Source organism: Stegodyphus dumicola, chromosome 2, assembly GCF_044657685.1.
Source record: "Stegodyphus dumicola isolate Sdum_Otavi_A_Nest chromosome 2, ASM4465768v1".
In the NCBI taxonomy this organism is placed as follows: Eukaryota; Metazoa; Arthropoda; class Arachnida; order Araneae; family Eresidae; genus Stegodyphus; species Stegodyphus dumicola.
In genome coordinates, this window is record NC_140769.1 from 62,739,592 (window position 1) to 62,754,649 (window position 15,058).

The 15,058-nt window shown below is 31.5% G+C and overlaps 1 protein-coding gene across 1 annotated transcript in view; it reads left to right on the forward strand.

The window, feature by feature from the left end:
* Window positions 1-10,816: 10,816 nt before the first annotated feature.
* Window positions 10,817-15,058, forward strand: part of LOC146998458 (Kv channel-interacting protein 4-like) — a 589,769-nt gene continuing 585,527 nt past the window's right edge. The window contains exon 1 of the mRNA XM_085810305.1: window positions 10,817-11,175. Within this exon, the coding sequence (XP_085666431.1) occupies window positions 11,056-11,175 (120 nt within the window). The 5' untranslated portion in view covers window positions 10,817-11,055. The remainder of the gene's footprint in view (window positions 11,176-15,058) is intronic.

Consider the following 15,058-nt stretch of genomic DNA (forward strand, 5'->3'; position numbering starts at 1 on the left):
GAGCAGCAAAACATTTACTTCCTTTAAGTAAATTGTGGTTGATCACCTGCTGTGCTTCATTTTTAAATTAAGAAGAATTTTACTTACAAAAAGCCCTAAATATTCCTGTCAAATACTGTTTTGTTTCCATTACATTACATTCAATCTGCATTGTTCTCGTGAAATAAAATTCAACCGAAAAAATTAAGAATTTACTGAAAATAAAATAAAATTTTATTTTTACTGTATGAAATGTCAAATATGTCATGAAATGAAATACATGCATATTATTAATGCTAAGGTCAAATATTAGCGTTGCACATATTTATTTGTAAAAACCGCAATCTATATGCTATATTATTCAAATTAAAATGGTTAACATCGGAAAATGTTTAAAATATCAGCTGCTATTTCAAATGACGATTTAGGAGGTAATTAAAGGTTTAATTGAAACATGCGGCTACTTTCAATAGAATTACAGTTTTCATCTCGGACTCTGAGTAATACGATAAAATGTTTTATAAGTTTTTTAAAAAAACTCAGAGACACAGAAACCATTCCTAGTATGAGTGCCAGCTTTTTAATTATGACAAAGGGTTAGAATGCTACCTGCCCAAAATGGAATGCCTTCATAAACAAATATTTCAAGTAATTTGAATCATGGCTATATCATGGAATATCTATTCTTCTACTTAGAATTCTGCAGCCCTACTGATTGAAATGCAGAAAAAACCATTAATGTTTTGTGTCACCAGATCTTTGGTATATTCGAACATTTGCTGTGCGGTATTTCAATATGTTCTTTCACCAAAAATTTCATATCCAATTTAGCTACGTTTTACGTTTTATACATTATTACAAACTTTATATACTTTATTACAAAATACAAACAGTAAAATGCATATTCAGATATATGTGACTTTATAACCCTTTTTTTAGTATGAAAGTTAAAAGCGAATACAAATGATGTCGAAATTGACACGCTTATTTGTGCACTTGTTCTTTCTATATATACTCTATTTTGTTTGTCTTTCGAAATTTCTAAGCTTCAGTTGTAGTCGAAATTTCTGTAAACTATTTATGCATTATAATTTCTGTACTGTGCTTAAGTAACTAAGATTTAGTATTGTCATGATTCTAAAATTCTCAAAAAATGTATTAAAAATCTGCGTGTATTACAGCAGTTTGTTGAACCGGATTTGTAATTTGGTATTGGAGACTTTTCTGTAGCACATTAGTCGCACTCACAAGTGACAGAATTAGTCACAAGTGACAGAATATGCTGAAAAATTACCAACAGCGAATAAATTCTAACGTTTATTACTAATGTTCATTCTAGTAAAAACAATCATTATTGCGCTTGAAACAAAAATGGATAAATATTAGTCCGTTCTTACTACATAAATTTGTTATAAATATTCTTGCGTTACTAATTCTTGTATTTTGTGCCTCATTAGTTGTTAATATATTTGCTTATTCTTTATGTTTCTGAGATTTGTTTGTAGGAGTAGCACGCATTAAAAATATTCATTCATTAAATTCTACAATGAAAATTGTTTGCTTTTATTTGGACTGCTTTCATCTCGAGTTACTACGATTTCTGTTCCAGCTTACTACAATGAAACGAATATAACATTAAAAGGAGTGGGCACGCATGTTTTATTTCTTGATGCCTATTGCGGTTATATTTAAACTATGTTTGAAGCTGGAATAGCAACAATGTAGCTGTTTCACTTCCTAAAGCTTTTGCACTACATAATGTGTTCGCTAAGGAGGTAATTTTAATTTCCTTCGGAAATAATACCTTTGCGTTCGTAAGGCGGCTGATTCTTATAGTCACGCATGAAGTCTAGTTTTTGGCTTTATCGGTGTATGGCATGCTTTTATAAAAGTAATTATTTCTAGCTTTTATTTAAAACAAGAGATGTAAAACAGTTCCTTAGCATCCTTAGCAATGTTATTACAATTATTAACGCTCTTTATCAAATCATGGTATAATTACTGGTATTAAAAACGTTTGAAATATAAAGGGTATTATAAAGTATTTTTACGCACTTTTAGCATGATATCGGTAAAAATAAAAAAATCAAATCATTCGGATTAAAAATTTCTGGCAAAAACTTAGAAATCAAGAAATATCATATACTTCAAAATTTCTTATGCAAACAAGTTGTGGATATATGTTTTTTTTTTTTTTTTGAATTTACGAAGGTATGCAATCCAACATTCCATGATTCGAATTGATATTAAAATTTCTAAGTTCAAAATATGTAGAATTATTAATCGAAGAGGGAAAAATCATCCATCATTACGTATACATCGACAGAAGACTCCAAAGGAATAAAGTTACGTTCTGTTCCTAATGTTTCTAAACCTAAATCTTTGGTAACAAGAGAAAACTCCGTCGAAGTAGAAATCAATTACAAGATCTTTAAATACATCTATTGCAACAAAAAATAAAATAGTAAACCAGAAGTTACAATTTTAAAAAGCTAAAAAATATAATATTCACGATCTTTTGCCGATGCATATGGCTCAATTCAGAACAATTTATAAAACCATGTATGAAAACTATTTAGCAGGAAACAAATGGAAATACTTTGTGACCCTTGATAAAGCAAGGTTTACGTTAATGACCGAGTCAAAAAAGGTCGATTTGTTATGGTTGTCACAGAATTCTCTCACAATGTGAAATTAAAAATAAGAAGAGTAGAAAAAATGTTAAAATCAACGTACTATCAAAAGAAAGTTTTATGATAAAGAATTACAAGAAAAATTCCATTCCGTTATCCCAATGACTCAACAGTGAAACTTCAATAAGAAAAAAGCAATAAGTCTTACTTCGAAACGTAGCCCTGGAATTCTTGAAAACATGAAGACTGAAACAGGTCTGTACAGCCCCTGATGTTTCACCTATGGATTATTGTGCCTTTGGTCTCTTGGGAACAGCTTACGTTTTAAGCGCAAACCCACCACGATTGATTAACTGTGGAAAGTAGCGGAATATAACGGAAATCAGTGCCCTGAACATTTTTTGAAAACCCTTTTTTCATGGCAGTCACGATGCCAACTTATAATTCTGAAAACGGCTATCAGATCAAAAGCTTAAAAAATACTCTTTACATTTTCAACATTAATTACCGTTACATTAATTACAACATTAATTACAACATTAATTCATATCCTTTGGCCAAATATTTAGTTTCCATATTTTCTCCTCTACTTGATAACAATATTCACACTGTAAAAAATTCTGTTGAAGTCATTGATAAACTTAAAAATATTTCCCCACTTCGTTCCATTATGGTTTCATTTGATGTCAAATCATTGTTTACTAATGTTCCGGTCGAAGGAGCACTAAATTGTCTTGAAACTAGGCTTCGGGAATTTCACTTCACACATACTGAAATTAATGAGTTGGTTTCGCTTACTAAAGTTTCTCTAAGTCAAACCCACTTTGTTTTCCAAAATGCATATTTTCGTCAAGTTGAAGGATTGGCTATGGGTAATCCTCTCAGTCCGGTACTTGCTGACATTTATATGCACTATTTTGAGATGAAATTATTTGATAAATTATCTTTTCGTCTTTGGATTCGGTATGTTGACGACACTTTTGCACTTTTTGACGGTTATAAAGAGGATTTATCCGAGATTCTATCTATTATGAATTCAATTGATCCAGCCATCCAATTCACTCTTGAAATTGAATCCAACAATTCCCTCCCCTTCCTCGATATTCTTATAATCCGCAATGAAACCGATTTTAGCACCACTGTGTACCGTAAACCCTTTGCAGTTTGTTTACCACCCCATGCCAAGTCATGCCACCCTGTTAAGCAAAAAATGGCTTCTTTTTACTATTATGTTTTCCGCGCGCTAAAAGTTTGTTCCTCTGAATCTTTACTTACCAATGAACTTAATTATTTGAGAGCAGTTGCGATTGACCGTGGATTTTCTCCCGTGATTATTGATAAAGCCGTCAAAAAATTTTCAGATTCCCATCAAAGAAGACATTCCACTGTTAGAAATAATATCAATGACCTTGTCGTGCTTCCATTTTATCCTTCTGTTAGCTATAAAATTGCACGGATTCTCCAGAAATTCAATTTTCAAGTCGGTTTCTCCCCTATTAATAAAATTCACCCTTCGATTCTAAAAGATTGCGTTTCTGTCTTGAATTCTTGGGGAATTTATAGTATATCATGTCAGTGTGGTTTAAGATATATTGGCCAAACAAAAACAGCGTTGAAGTTTCGTATCAAGGAACATGAATCTTATGTCAAAAAAGGGGAAATTAACAAGTCTTCAATAGCGTATCATAGCTGGACTTTTAACCATAATTTTGATTTTGGGTCTGCAAAAATCATCCAAAAGGCTTCTTCCATAGGCGAATTGGATTTTCTTGAGGCTTTTCACATTCACAAAGATTTAGAAAGTTTAGTTAATGATTTGAAGTCCAATCCAGTCCTTCCTAATGCCTTTAAAATTCTACTGTCTTAATTCAATTATTTTTGCCGATAGATGGCGTTACCTCCTCGCACTTGGTACTACCAGAGGGTATAAAAATCCGTTCAGTGGTTGCTTTCCATTATTTGAAGTTCAGATTTTGAGCGTAATGTGCATTTGCCCCTCGCTCCCTATTTTAACTTCGCTAATATTTCTTTATGCTTGATCAGACAGCCTGGCTCAGTAAAAGTAGGCGGCCAGTGCAACTCTGATTAAAAATCTAGTTATAACGACGTGCAGTGCTGATAAGCACCACGTGTTTCTGTGATTCCTATTTTCTTCTTTCTATGTATTTCTTTCTCCTGATGAGGAGGGACCTTTAGCTGCCCTCGAAATCGATTGAGTGTTTCATTATACCTACGCTAAATATAAGGTTGTTTTTCACGGTTTTGATTAATTACCGTATTTACGCGAATCTAATGCGCATCGTTTTTGGCCAAATGTAGTACTCAAAATTGGGGTGCGCCTTAGATTCGATGGCGCATTAGATTCGAGTGCAAAGTTCGCTGATGACGTCAACCAAATTTAAATCGTAACAATGGATTACTGTATTTCTCGACTACATTTACCGTTACATTTATGGTTGACACATTATTGCATAGAGGATACAAACTGTAGAGTACGTAGTCACGAAATGGAGGGCAAGCAGAGAAGAATGTCATATGACGCTACTTTCAAACGTAAAGTAATTCTTTATCCTGAAAGAAATGGCAATAGAAAGGCTGGGAGAGAGTTAAACGTAGCTGAGAGCAATGTTCGCTTGTGGCGGCAACAGAAATTGGCACTGTTTGCAACTAAAACTAGTAGAAAGAAATTCACTGGCCCTCGCAAAGGAAGACACCCTAAAATTGAAGAAAAAGTTTTCGAATTTGTACGTGAAAGGAGGAAGAATGGACAACCTGTGACTAGCGACACTATAAGAAATAAAGCAAAAGAGGAGGCTGAAGTTCTTGGAATACCGAAACCAGAGTTTAAAGCTAGCCGTGGATGGGTGGATCGGTTGATGAAGCGGATGGGCTTATCTCTAAGACGCCGTACAACAATATGCCAAAAGCTTCCTGCAGATTTTGAGGGAAAACTACTAACACTTTAGCGGTATGTCATCACACTTCGGAAGGAAAAGAATTTTTCAATGGGGCAAATTGGCAATGCTGACGAGACGCCAATTTGGTTTGATATGCCTCCTAACTACACCATTACGTAGAAGGGGACTAAGGAAGTTATCATCAAAATAGTGAATAAAGACGTTTACTATTAATCACTGATTGTAGAAACTGTTAGCTAAATAGAAATGTTACGATTTATTTCATGTTCATACTTTACGATATGTACCGTATATACAGTAGTGGTAATTAACAATGATTGTTTCACATAACAATAGCCCACTAATAGGTTAATTCTATGTTCTGCTACTTTATGTATAAATCTATTGTTGTATAAAATATGGTATCTAAATTTAAATAAAATTATCATACCATTGATTGATAGTTTATATACAAATCCATTGTTGTATAAAATAAGATTCAATAAATTCCTCATACCATTGATGCGCATTACATTCGCCGACAAAAAATTGTTTTATTATTTAACGTTTTAAAATGGGGATGCGCATTAGATTCGCATAAATACGGTAAATCCAAAATCTCTATAAGGATGTGCAGGATGTGCAAACATCTTGAGCTCAAAAATTTATAATTTTAATAGTATATTAAATTAAAAATACCTCTTGGAGAGTGGAATAATAAATACGATATTAGGTAATTAAACAATGAGAACCTACTGCCTAATTATTATTTGTCCTATTAATATTATAGGAATAATAGTATTTGAAATTTGAGACAACTAGTGCACGATTTAGATAACAATAACAACAGGTTGCATGAAACAGCAAGATTGCTAAACACCCATGATTTCAAAGTGAGAAGACGCATTTTTTGTTGAAACGCAATGGATGAGGTCCATTAAAAACAAGGAGAGCCCTAAGTATTCAGTTGTAATGATTTAAAATGTCAACGGCTTGATGAACGTATAATGTGTCAATAATGAATCTATCACTAATAGATATACATTGATGAAACAGAAATTAAATTATAAATTGAAGTGCGTAAACATGTTGCCAATTCATATGAACTCACATGCAACAAAAGAAACCGCATAGGTGAAAATTATAAAAGTACAGCTTCATTCGTCCTAAAATTTAATTTTTTCCTAATTTTAATTTAATCCTAATTTATTTTCGTCTTAAAAACTGTACAAAACAATTCTAAAATTACAGATGACTGATAATAATTATAATTATAATAGCAACAATTAATAATGACAAAAACGTTCTATATAATACTGCTAGAATTGAACACTAAAGCTTCGTATTAAAAATATTAATCTTTAGAGAGAAACCTTCCAGTTTCTTCCTTCTTAAAAACCTTTACGGAAGGAGAAATATGAACCGAGTTTTTGGAAAAGTGATTCTTACTAAAATATCTTTTCCCATGCTCAGTGTCCTAAAGACATGAAAAGATTCTGCGTCAGCTGCACGTGCGCTAACCCAAACAAAACACTGAAACGGCAAGGGTTCAGCATTTGGCGACATATCTAAATTTTGGCTAAATCAGTTTTAGACTAAGTTTTCATTTTTATCCTCTATCCTTATATTCAGTTCTTGAAATGTGAGTCGCCACAATTATGCAGAGAAAGCAGTTTTAGATGGGTAGTTGGAAGTTTTTAATTTGGTTTCATTATGCAACCATTTGTATATATTTATTTTATAAGTATTATGTATGTTATCGATTTTGCCTCATTTCATTTAATCGCTGTAAGATTATTTTCTTTTCTTCTTTAAAATATACAACACATTATCCTTAAAACGCTGGAAGGCGCTGGCGAATATTGAGGGAAACATTGCTCTTATTAATTTTTTAAAAGGTATTGAATGGATTTATTTTGTTACTAGTGGGATTATAAAAAATGCATCAAAGTCCAAAAATGATTAACATTTCCATACATTTCCCCTTTTGCGTTGTATAAATTTTCTTAAACGTTTGCTTTCATTATGAGGTTATTCGTAAGTTTTAAATTGTTCAGATCATAATTTTTCTGTGCATAATGGGTAATAAGTATCGTAATAATTCTGTACAACATTTAATGCAAGCTTCACATAAAATTTAAAATCATAGTTTTCCTTTAGAATATTTTCGAATTTTCATAATACTTTAAGCAAAACTTGTGCATTCAGTCGAATTTGTGTATTTATGCTTAAAACTAATTCTCGAATTCCTTTTATCTTTTATTGCCGACTATGATTACTTTATACTTTAAGATTTCTAAAGGTCTTTATGTAATAATATTCGTTATGTATCGGATATATATGCAATGTTTACAATTACTCCCCCCCCGAAATAAAAGAAGAACGAAAACGCTGCAAAGATAGGTTATATTGAAGCTGGAACGTGAAAAATCTGCAATGTCCTCGCCGAGGTTCGATTTTCGGACTTCCAGAACAACCTCGAAGGTAGTTCCAATTACACTGAGAAGGCATGTGGAAAGGTGAGAGGTAATAATTTATACACTCCCCTTTTTAAAGGATAACTGTGGATAATGAGACCCAGTCGCCATATCTTTGTGGAGACGAATTATCACATTTTAGTTCGAACGCCATTGTAGAATCATCAGGTCTTATCGGTACTGGAACGTAAAGGATGTGTAATGCCTTCGATGGGATTCGAACACCAGACCTCCCGAATACACGTCAAGTGTGCTTCCAAATGCACTATGAAGGCATGGGGAAAGGAGGGAGATAATATCTTATAAATATTATACTTTCATATATCCACTAATAGCATAAAGATGTTCAAAGATTATGTCATATTATGAAAAATTAAATGGGAATAAAAAATCTTAACAAATATTCATATTGTTTTAAAAGTAGATATTTTTTCACTGGTGTGAAAAGTATTTTTATAATTTGAAGAAAAATTCTTTTGCCTTAATATAGGTGACAATTCTGAGAATTAGTTAATTTGTATGTCAAATAGATGTCGTGGTGTAAACAGACATAACTATAAATGAAGTGGAAGTAAAATAACAGGAAGCCTTCTAACTTCTAACAATGAATCTAAGGTCGCTTCGTTTCTGCAACTGTTAAAACAACTAGAATGTTACATTTTAGTTACGTAATATGGGGGGAATTTTTCTATCGGTTTTTTATTCGTAGTTTAAATTACTTTAATAAATTGCAAATAAACGTTTCTACATTTCTCAGGATGCAAATACGTTCATTTGCATAATGTTAGATGTGTATTATAAGTAACGTGTTTTCGCTTGTGACTTGCTGAATTTGCATTCTAAGTAGTACAGTATACTTCGCCCCCCTTCACTAATAATTGGGTACACGAATAAATTATCTGCACAAAAGTCTCCTCGAATAACGAACAGTGTCTTGGATTACAAATATTTAGGTCAGCAACATATCACTTTCAAAGGAATTTTTGGAACCTGTGCCGCATAGTTAACACTCATTTGTCAACATTTAACATTTTACTATTTTGAATTATCTTAAATCTGATTAACAAAGCCTGGCAGAAAGTTACATACAAAATCATAAATTCGGCAGGAAGGAAATTATGGCCGGACTGGAATGCAGGCAGAGACTTTGAGTGCCTTAACCTTATGGATGTTTTTGTTGTCTATGATATTGTTACAGTTTCTATGTAAAATCGCACGGTAAGAAGTTATCAATGAAGAAGTGAAGAAGTTTCTAAAGGACAACATAAATGGGTTCAAAAGAACTACAATCACTTCGGACGCAGAAACAAAAGACGATTGTAGAAAAAACACCCTCAGAAGAAAAAAATAACAAAAATGATCCCAGCTTTTTATTTTATGAAACTCGTGCCAGATGGTGGAAAATGCAATGTTTTCACGTAACTATATTTCTTAATCAAGCAGTAGCCAGCTACATGTCAAGGGGCAATGCTATGTCTGACTTTAAAACACAGGTAAAACCCTTTTTTACAAATACGGCAACATTAAATCAATATTCCGTCTCTTATATCTGTTAAATGATGTAATATAAATGTTAAATGATCTGTTAAATGATATCATTTGGTATTTCATATTTAACGATTTGCATTGATTTTGGCTCATGGACGTGTGAACATGAACTGTTACTAAGCTTAAATAAGCAATTGTATGCGACTCAGAAACGAATTTATCAAATTTACATTAATTCCTATGGAAAACATTGCTTCCTGTGGGAACAGTGATTCGGTTTATGTGCATTTTGGATGATGAATGGTCTTCAGGAATAAATTAAGTTCATGAACGGGGTTTCACTGTTATTTTTATTTGCATCTTACCGGATATATATTTTAAATGATACATTTATATTTGTTTTTTAACTTTTACCGCTAAGTTTATCATTATAAATAATTAGTAACATCTTCCTACAAAATATTCTGTAAATATAGAATCACCCAGGATTGTAAAATTGCGCTATAGGTTTTGCAGTGGAGACAGATGATAACTATTAATCCACTGAACACCTATAGCCGAAAGTATAAAACTGCTAAACATTTGGAAATGCAACCTGGATTCGAATCAGGGCAAACGTGCTGGCTGAATATCTTTTTTTCCGTGATTTCCTTATCTATAATGTATACAAGAGCTTATCGCCTTACTAAATTTTCCACGAAGGCTTTTCGCGACCTTATTCTGAGACCAGCATGCTTTGCCATGAGTAAATGATCCAGACCAATCAAACTTTATATATATATATATATATTTGTCCAAACATAAAACGGTTTCACGCATAAGCTGATTCTGATGCTTTATTGTATTTTACGAAAAATAAACAGGCTTGCAGGTACCTCGTATAGGGTTGATAATTTTGTATTTTTATTGATTACAATTTTTAATCTTTAATAGAATTTTCAGCTTATTAAAATATAAATATTTCTTAGTAAGCTAATGAAATAATCTGCAATTAATCTCGTGTGTTATTGCTAACAATTCAGATATTAATATATCAATTATTCTGATTTAATTAATTAATGTGGAATTAGACCCATTTATAACATTTAGTTATTCTTGCGTATGCAGCTTTTGTAGCTATGAAGTTATGCTTAGTTTTTTTCTTTGAGTATAAAGTGTCACCCAAATAAATTTAAAATTAATATAATCCATTTACAGAGAAATGACAAAAAGACTATTGTTTTTCTAAATTCATCAAAGTAGGATTCGAGCAAAATATCCTTGGCGCCATATATCTTCCTCTTGGCGCATTCATCGTTCTTCCAGGAAACCCTTAACATCACTCACTTCTCAGCAAGCAAATGATAACGAAACACGCTAGTTTTGAGTTAGATTCAGGTGTAGAAAGCTCACTCTTGTTTTAATAAAAATCGAAACTTGTTATGGAATGTTCTTCTGGCGCAGCTGAAAGCAATATTCTCTGTCTCTCAACTTGAATTAGGCTTAAGTTGAGACCGGGGAAATAGTGGCGGAGAACTGGGCGCACTCACGCCGCCGGACCGGCGCTCAAGGGCCGCGAAGGAGTCCGAGAAGTCGCCGTCCATGGATGTTAGTCACTACGCACGGCATCCGGCTCCTCCCGTCAATAATCTGGAGGAGCTGTGCAGGAAAACTAAGTTTTCCAAAAAAGAGATTCAGCTGATGTACAGGAGTTTTAAACAGGTAAGAAATTTGGAAAGTGTATTCTGACATAGATTAGATGCCCCCACTTTGATAAAACTGAAGCAATATAAATTTAGTATAAGAAAGCTACATAAATTTACATAACTACACATATCTATTGTTTCGTAGGAATTTGGTTCTCGAAAACTTGGTCAAAACAATCCAAAAATGGAGTAAAAATGAAACTTAACAAAAAACATCAGAGCATATGAGAAGAGCTTCATTCCAAATAAATATATTTGAAGAAATTGTATAAAATTATCAATCAATTCTAAATGTACAAAAACAGAGTTTATCCTCAAATTTTTCTAAGCAAAACTGTTGTAATTTAACTTTCGGTATATTTTATATGATGAAATTATAATGTTTCCCTTTGATAAACACAAAATGTCTCTCATTTAAAATCAAAGCATGTTAATTTATTTTCATTTAGATGGAGAAACCCCAAAACTAATAAATATATTTTATTTTCACGACTCTAAAACCAAACACTTCGTTTTATTTATGTGCAGTTAAGTGCATGAAATATTTTTGATCAACGGTAACTAAACTAAGAAATTTTTTGCATTTACATACATTATAATACATACTTGAAATTAGAATAGCACCTCCTTAAATTTGCAATTAAAGATTTTAATTCATATCAAATGTGGAAATAAAAGACAAAATTGAAAAAAAAAATGAATAATAAGAGTAAATTGACTTTTCCTGAAAAGAAGAACACATGATCAAGATGACTAGTACATTTTTAAATCGGATTTAAAATACTTCTGAATGAAAGTATTAAGCCTAAGTAGATACTTGTATATCTCAAACTTTAGGTAAGCCTTGTTTTTCTGTAGGGATGTAGAGCAAGTATTTTAAACAACTCAAGGAGTGTTGTTATTAACTGTTGTAAAGTCTTAGAACTTATACTTTGCGTACTTATAAAAGGAAGTACTTATAAAAGAAAAATGTAAAATATATTTAGTTTTAACATTTATTTGGTTGCACTTTGCGTGAAGTACTTATAAAAGAAAAAATGTAAAATCTATTTTAGTTTTGATATTTATTTGGTTTTTGAGTTTATAACAGACCTTATTAGTTTTCCTCTTTCATTTAGGGTAAGTTTTCAAAATTGTATTTAATTATATAGACAAGTTTTAAAAATTAATTAAATTATTAAAAAAACAAGAGAAAAAACGCAAGACGGGGTAGTAATATAATAGTGTATTAAAACATGCTATATAGCTGGATATAATTGATAATGCAATTGATTTGTTTATTAATACGTCATTACGTATTTTGAGAATATGATTTCATGATATTCGTTTTTTAATTTGCTCACTTTGAATAAAATTAAAATTAAAATATTTTATTAGATCTTTCACTGAGCTTTTAAAATATATTTTTATATGTTTCTAGAATTTTGGGTGAGGATATTTGTTTTATTGAGGTTCGCCTGAGTAGATATAAAATAAATAAATGTATCCTATGCACCCTGTAAAAACGAAACTGCAGTTTTAGTGTATTCACATAAATTCATTTTTTATATTACTTTGTGATGTTGTGGGTTAAAACGAAAAAGTGCATATGCTGCGAGGTAAATACATGAGAATGACTTCATAGAAATTACAACCCCGTTTCTCTATAAACCAATTACATATCAAACATTTTAATGGGCTTTTTACGAAATCGATTATGCACATTTCTGCTTTCGGCTTTCTGGCTTTTAATATAGCATAAAACTCATATATAAAAGCGATTTGATTGACAGATTGCCACAAAGTTGTGACAATGATGCTTTATTTATGGAAATATGCATATGAAAGCAAATAAGACCGAATATATATTAAGTAACACATATGATTTCGTTGCTTGTTTAAAGGAAATTTTCTAAATTTTTAATGAAAAATACAAAAGTTTTCCTTTTACTGACACATTTATGTTTTATAATAATTCATAAAGAATTGCAATTCATGAAGTGCACGTAATTCAAATGTTAATGTTTTAATTTAAATCGAAACAAGGACGCTGGTAGGTTCAAAGTGACTTTTAATTTAACAGATATCATTAAATTCTCAATTAATGGTTTCCCTACGAATCTCAGTTATTCAGCAATTTTCGATGTAATTGTAGCCAATGTCAATGTATTTCTTCATAATATACATCCGTTGTTTTGAACTTCAGTGTACTGTTAACGAAACACTCAAACAAATTCAGTCCGTTAGAGACTCCAGAATAGATTCATATTAGCCACAGTCATATTTTTTATAGGTATCAGATTATATCTACCTTTACCTGAAAATTAAAATTCCTGCGAGTGAAGTAAGCAACGGGAAAAAGAAAATGTCAAACAATAGCTAAAAACTGAAGAAAGACGAACTTCCAGTTTTTAATTTGGAATTAGAAAACATTTTAAATTTCCCGAAGGAAAACATTGAAACCATGCTTAAAGTTAAAGAAATAAGATTTTGAAAAAAAATAAAAGAATTACATAACTTAATACTGGAAAATTTCACGTATATATAGACTAATTTTGTTTCATCATAATTAACTTCTTGCTTACTGTAATTTCTGAAATATAAGGTTTTATATTTTTTATGCAAGTTTCATGTTAAAAAAGAGCATATGTATTTAGCTTTACACCTCATTTATACTGTTTATTTGTATTTTTCATAGGTCATCTTGGAGTGTAAGAAATTAATTTATGAGATATCATCTTATTTTCGTAAATATCTTCATGAAAATGACGTTTGAAAATGCATGTTATTCTTATACAACGTGCTTATATTAAGCTAAATGAAATAACTAAGAAGGCTCTTTTTTAAGTAAGATTTGTTTTGCAGTAATAACGAGACAAAAAATTTCCAAAACCAAATCTGCTTTTGTAATTAACACGAGATTTTCTAGTCTTTTTTACATAATTTCCTTGTGAATGTTGTTAGTAAACAATGAGTTTGAGTTGCAGTTAATACTCAGTTATTCAGCGTTGTTTTCACTTCCTTATGATTTTTTTTCTTTTCTGTATGTAATTTGCTTACATCTGTTTGCGTGAATATGGGTCTCGATTGCGGACACCAAGACCTTAGTGCTTACGGATAGCCATCCAACATGGGATTTGTCATGAACTTTTAACCGATTTTTTTTAAGTTTCAGTTTTTTTCAGTTTTCAGTTTTTAAGTTTTTTAAGTTAGGTTTTTCAAGAACATTTCCGCACTTTACTGTCACTCATTGCTTTGTTAAAGTAAGTTTCATATATTTATCAATGAATACTATACAGCTTTCATGTTTCTTACTGCTAAGAATCGAATGATTGGTCGTATTTTGAAATTCACAGAGCGTTCGATTCTCCTAGACATTTTAATCTTACACTACGGAGCGTAAATTTTGATTGCATGAATGCAAAGAGCGTCAGACAGTGGGAAAAGAATCCAGGGAGCCTGTGCAATCCAGGGAGTCCCGTATTTGAGAAATTTCAAATGGTATTCACAAACAGATTTTACATCAAAATTAACCCTCATAAATATGAGGGTTAATTTTGACACATATTGAAATTAGGGGTCAAATGTTAATATTTTAGAACTAAAAGTTCATGGAATTGATTACAAAAACAGAGAATGGTCATATATAATATATGCAAGCTACATGGTAATTTATAGCCGATGGTTGATAGCAATTAAGAGCATACAAGAATTTACAACGTAAGGCCTTCCTTTTGCTTAAATACAGTTCGAGACATAGTTCATATATAAAATGTATGACATTCTACAAATCATTAATTAGCTTTCAAGAAGAAAGACAGTAACGTCACATTTCATTTAAATCGGCTGTTTTGAGGAGTTTTTATATTAAATATAAAATTGGGTTATTTAAACAGTTAAGCCAATAATAGATACTAAAA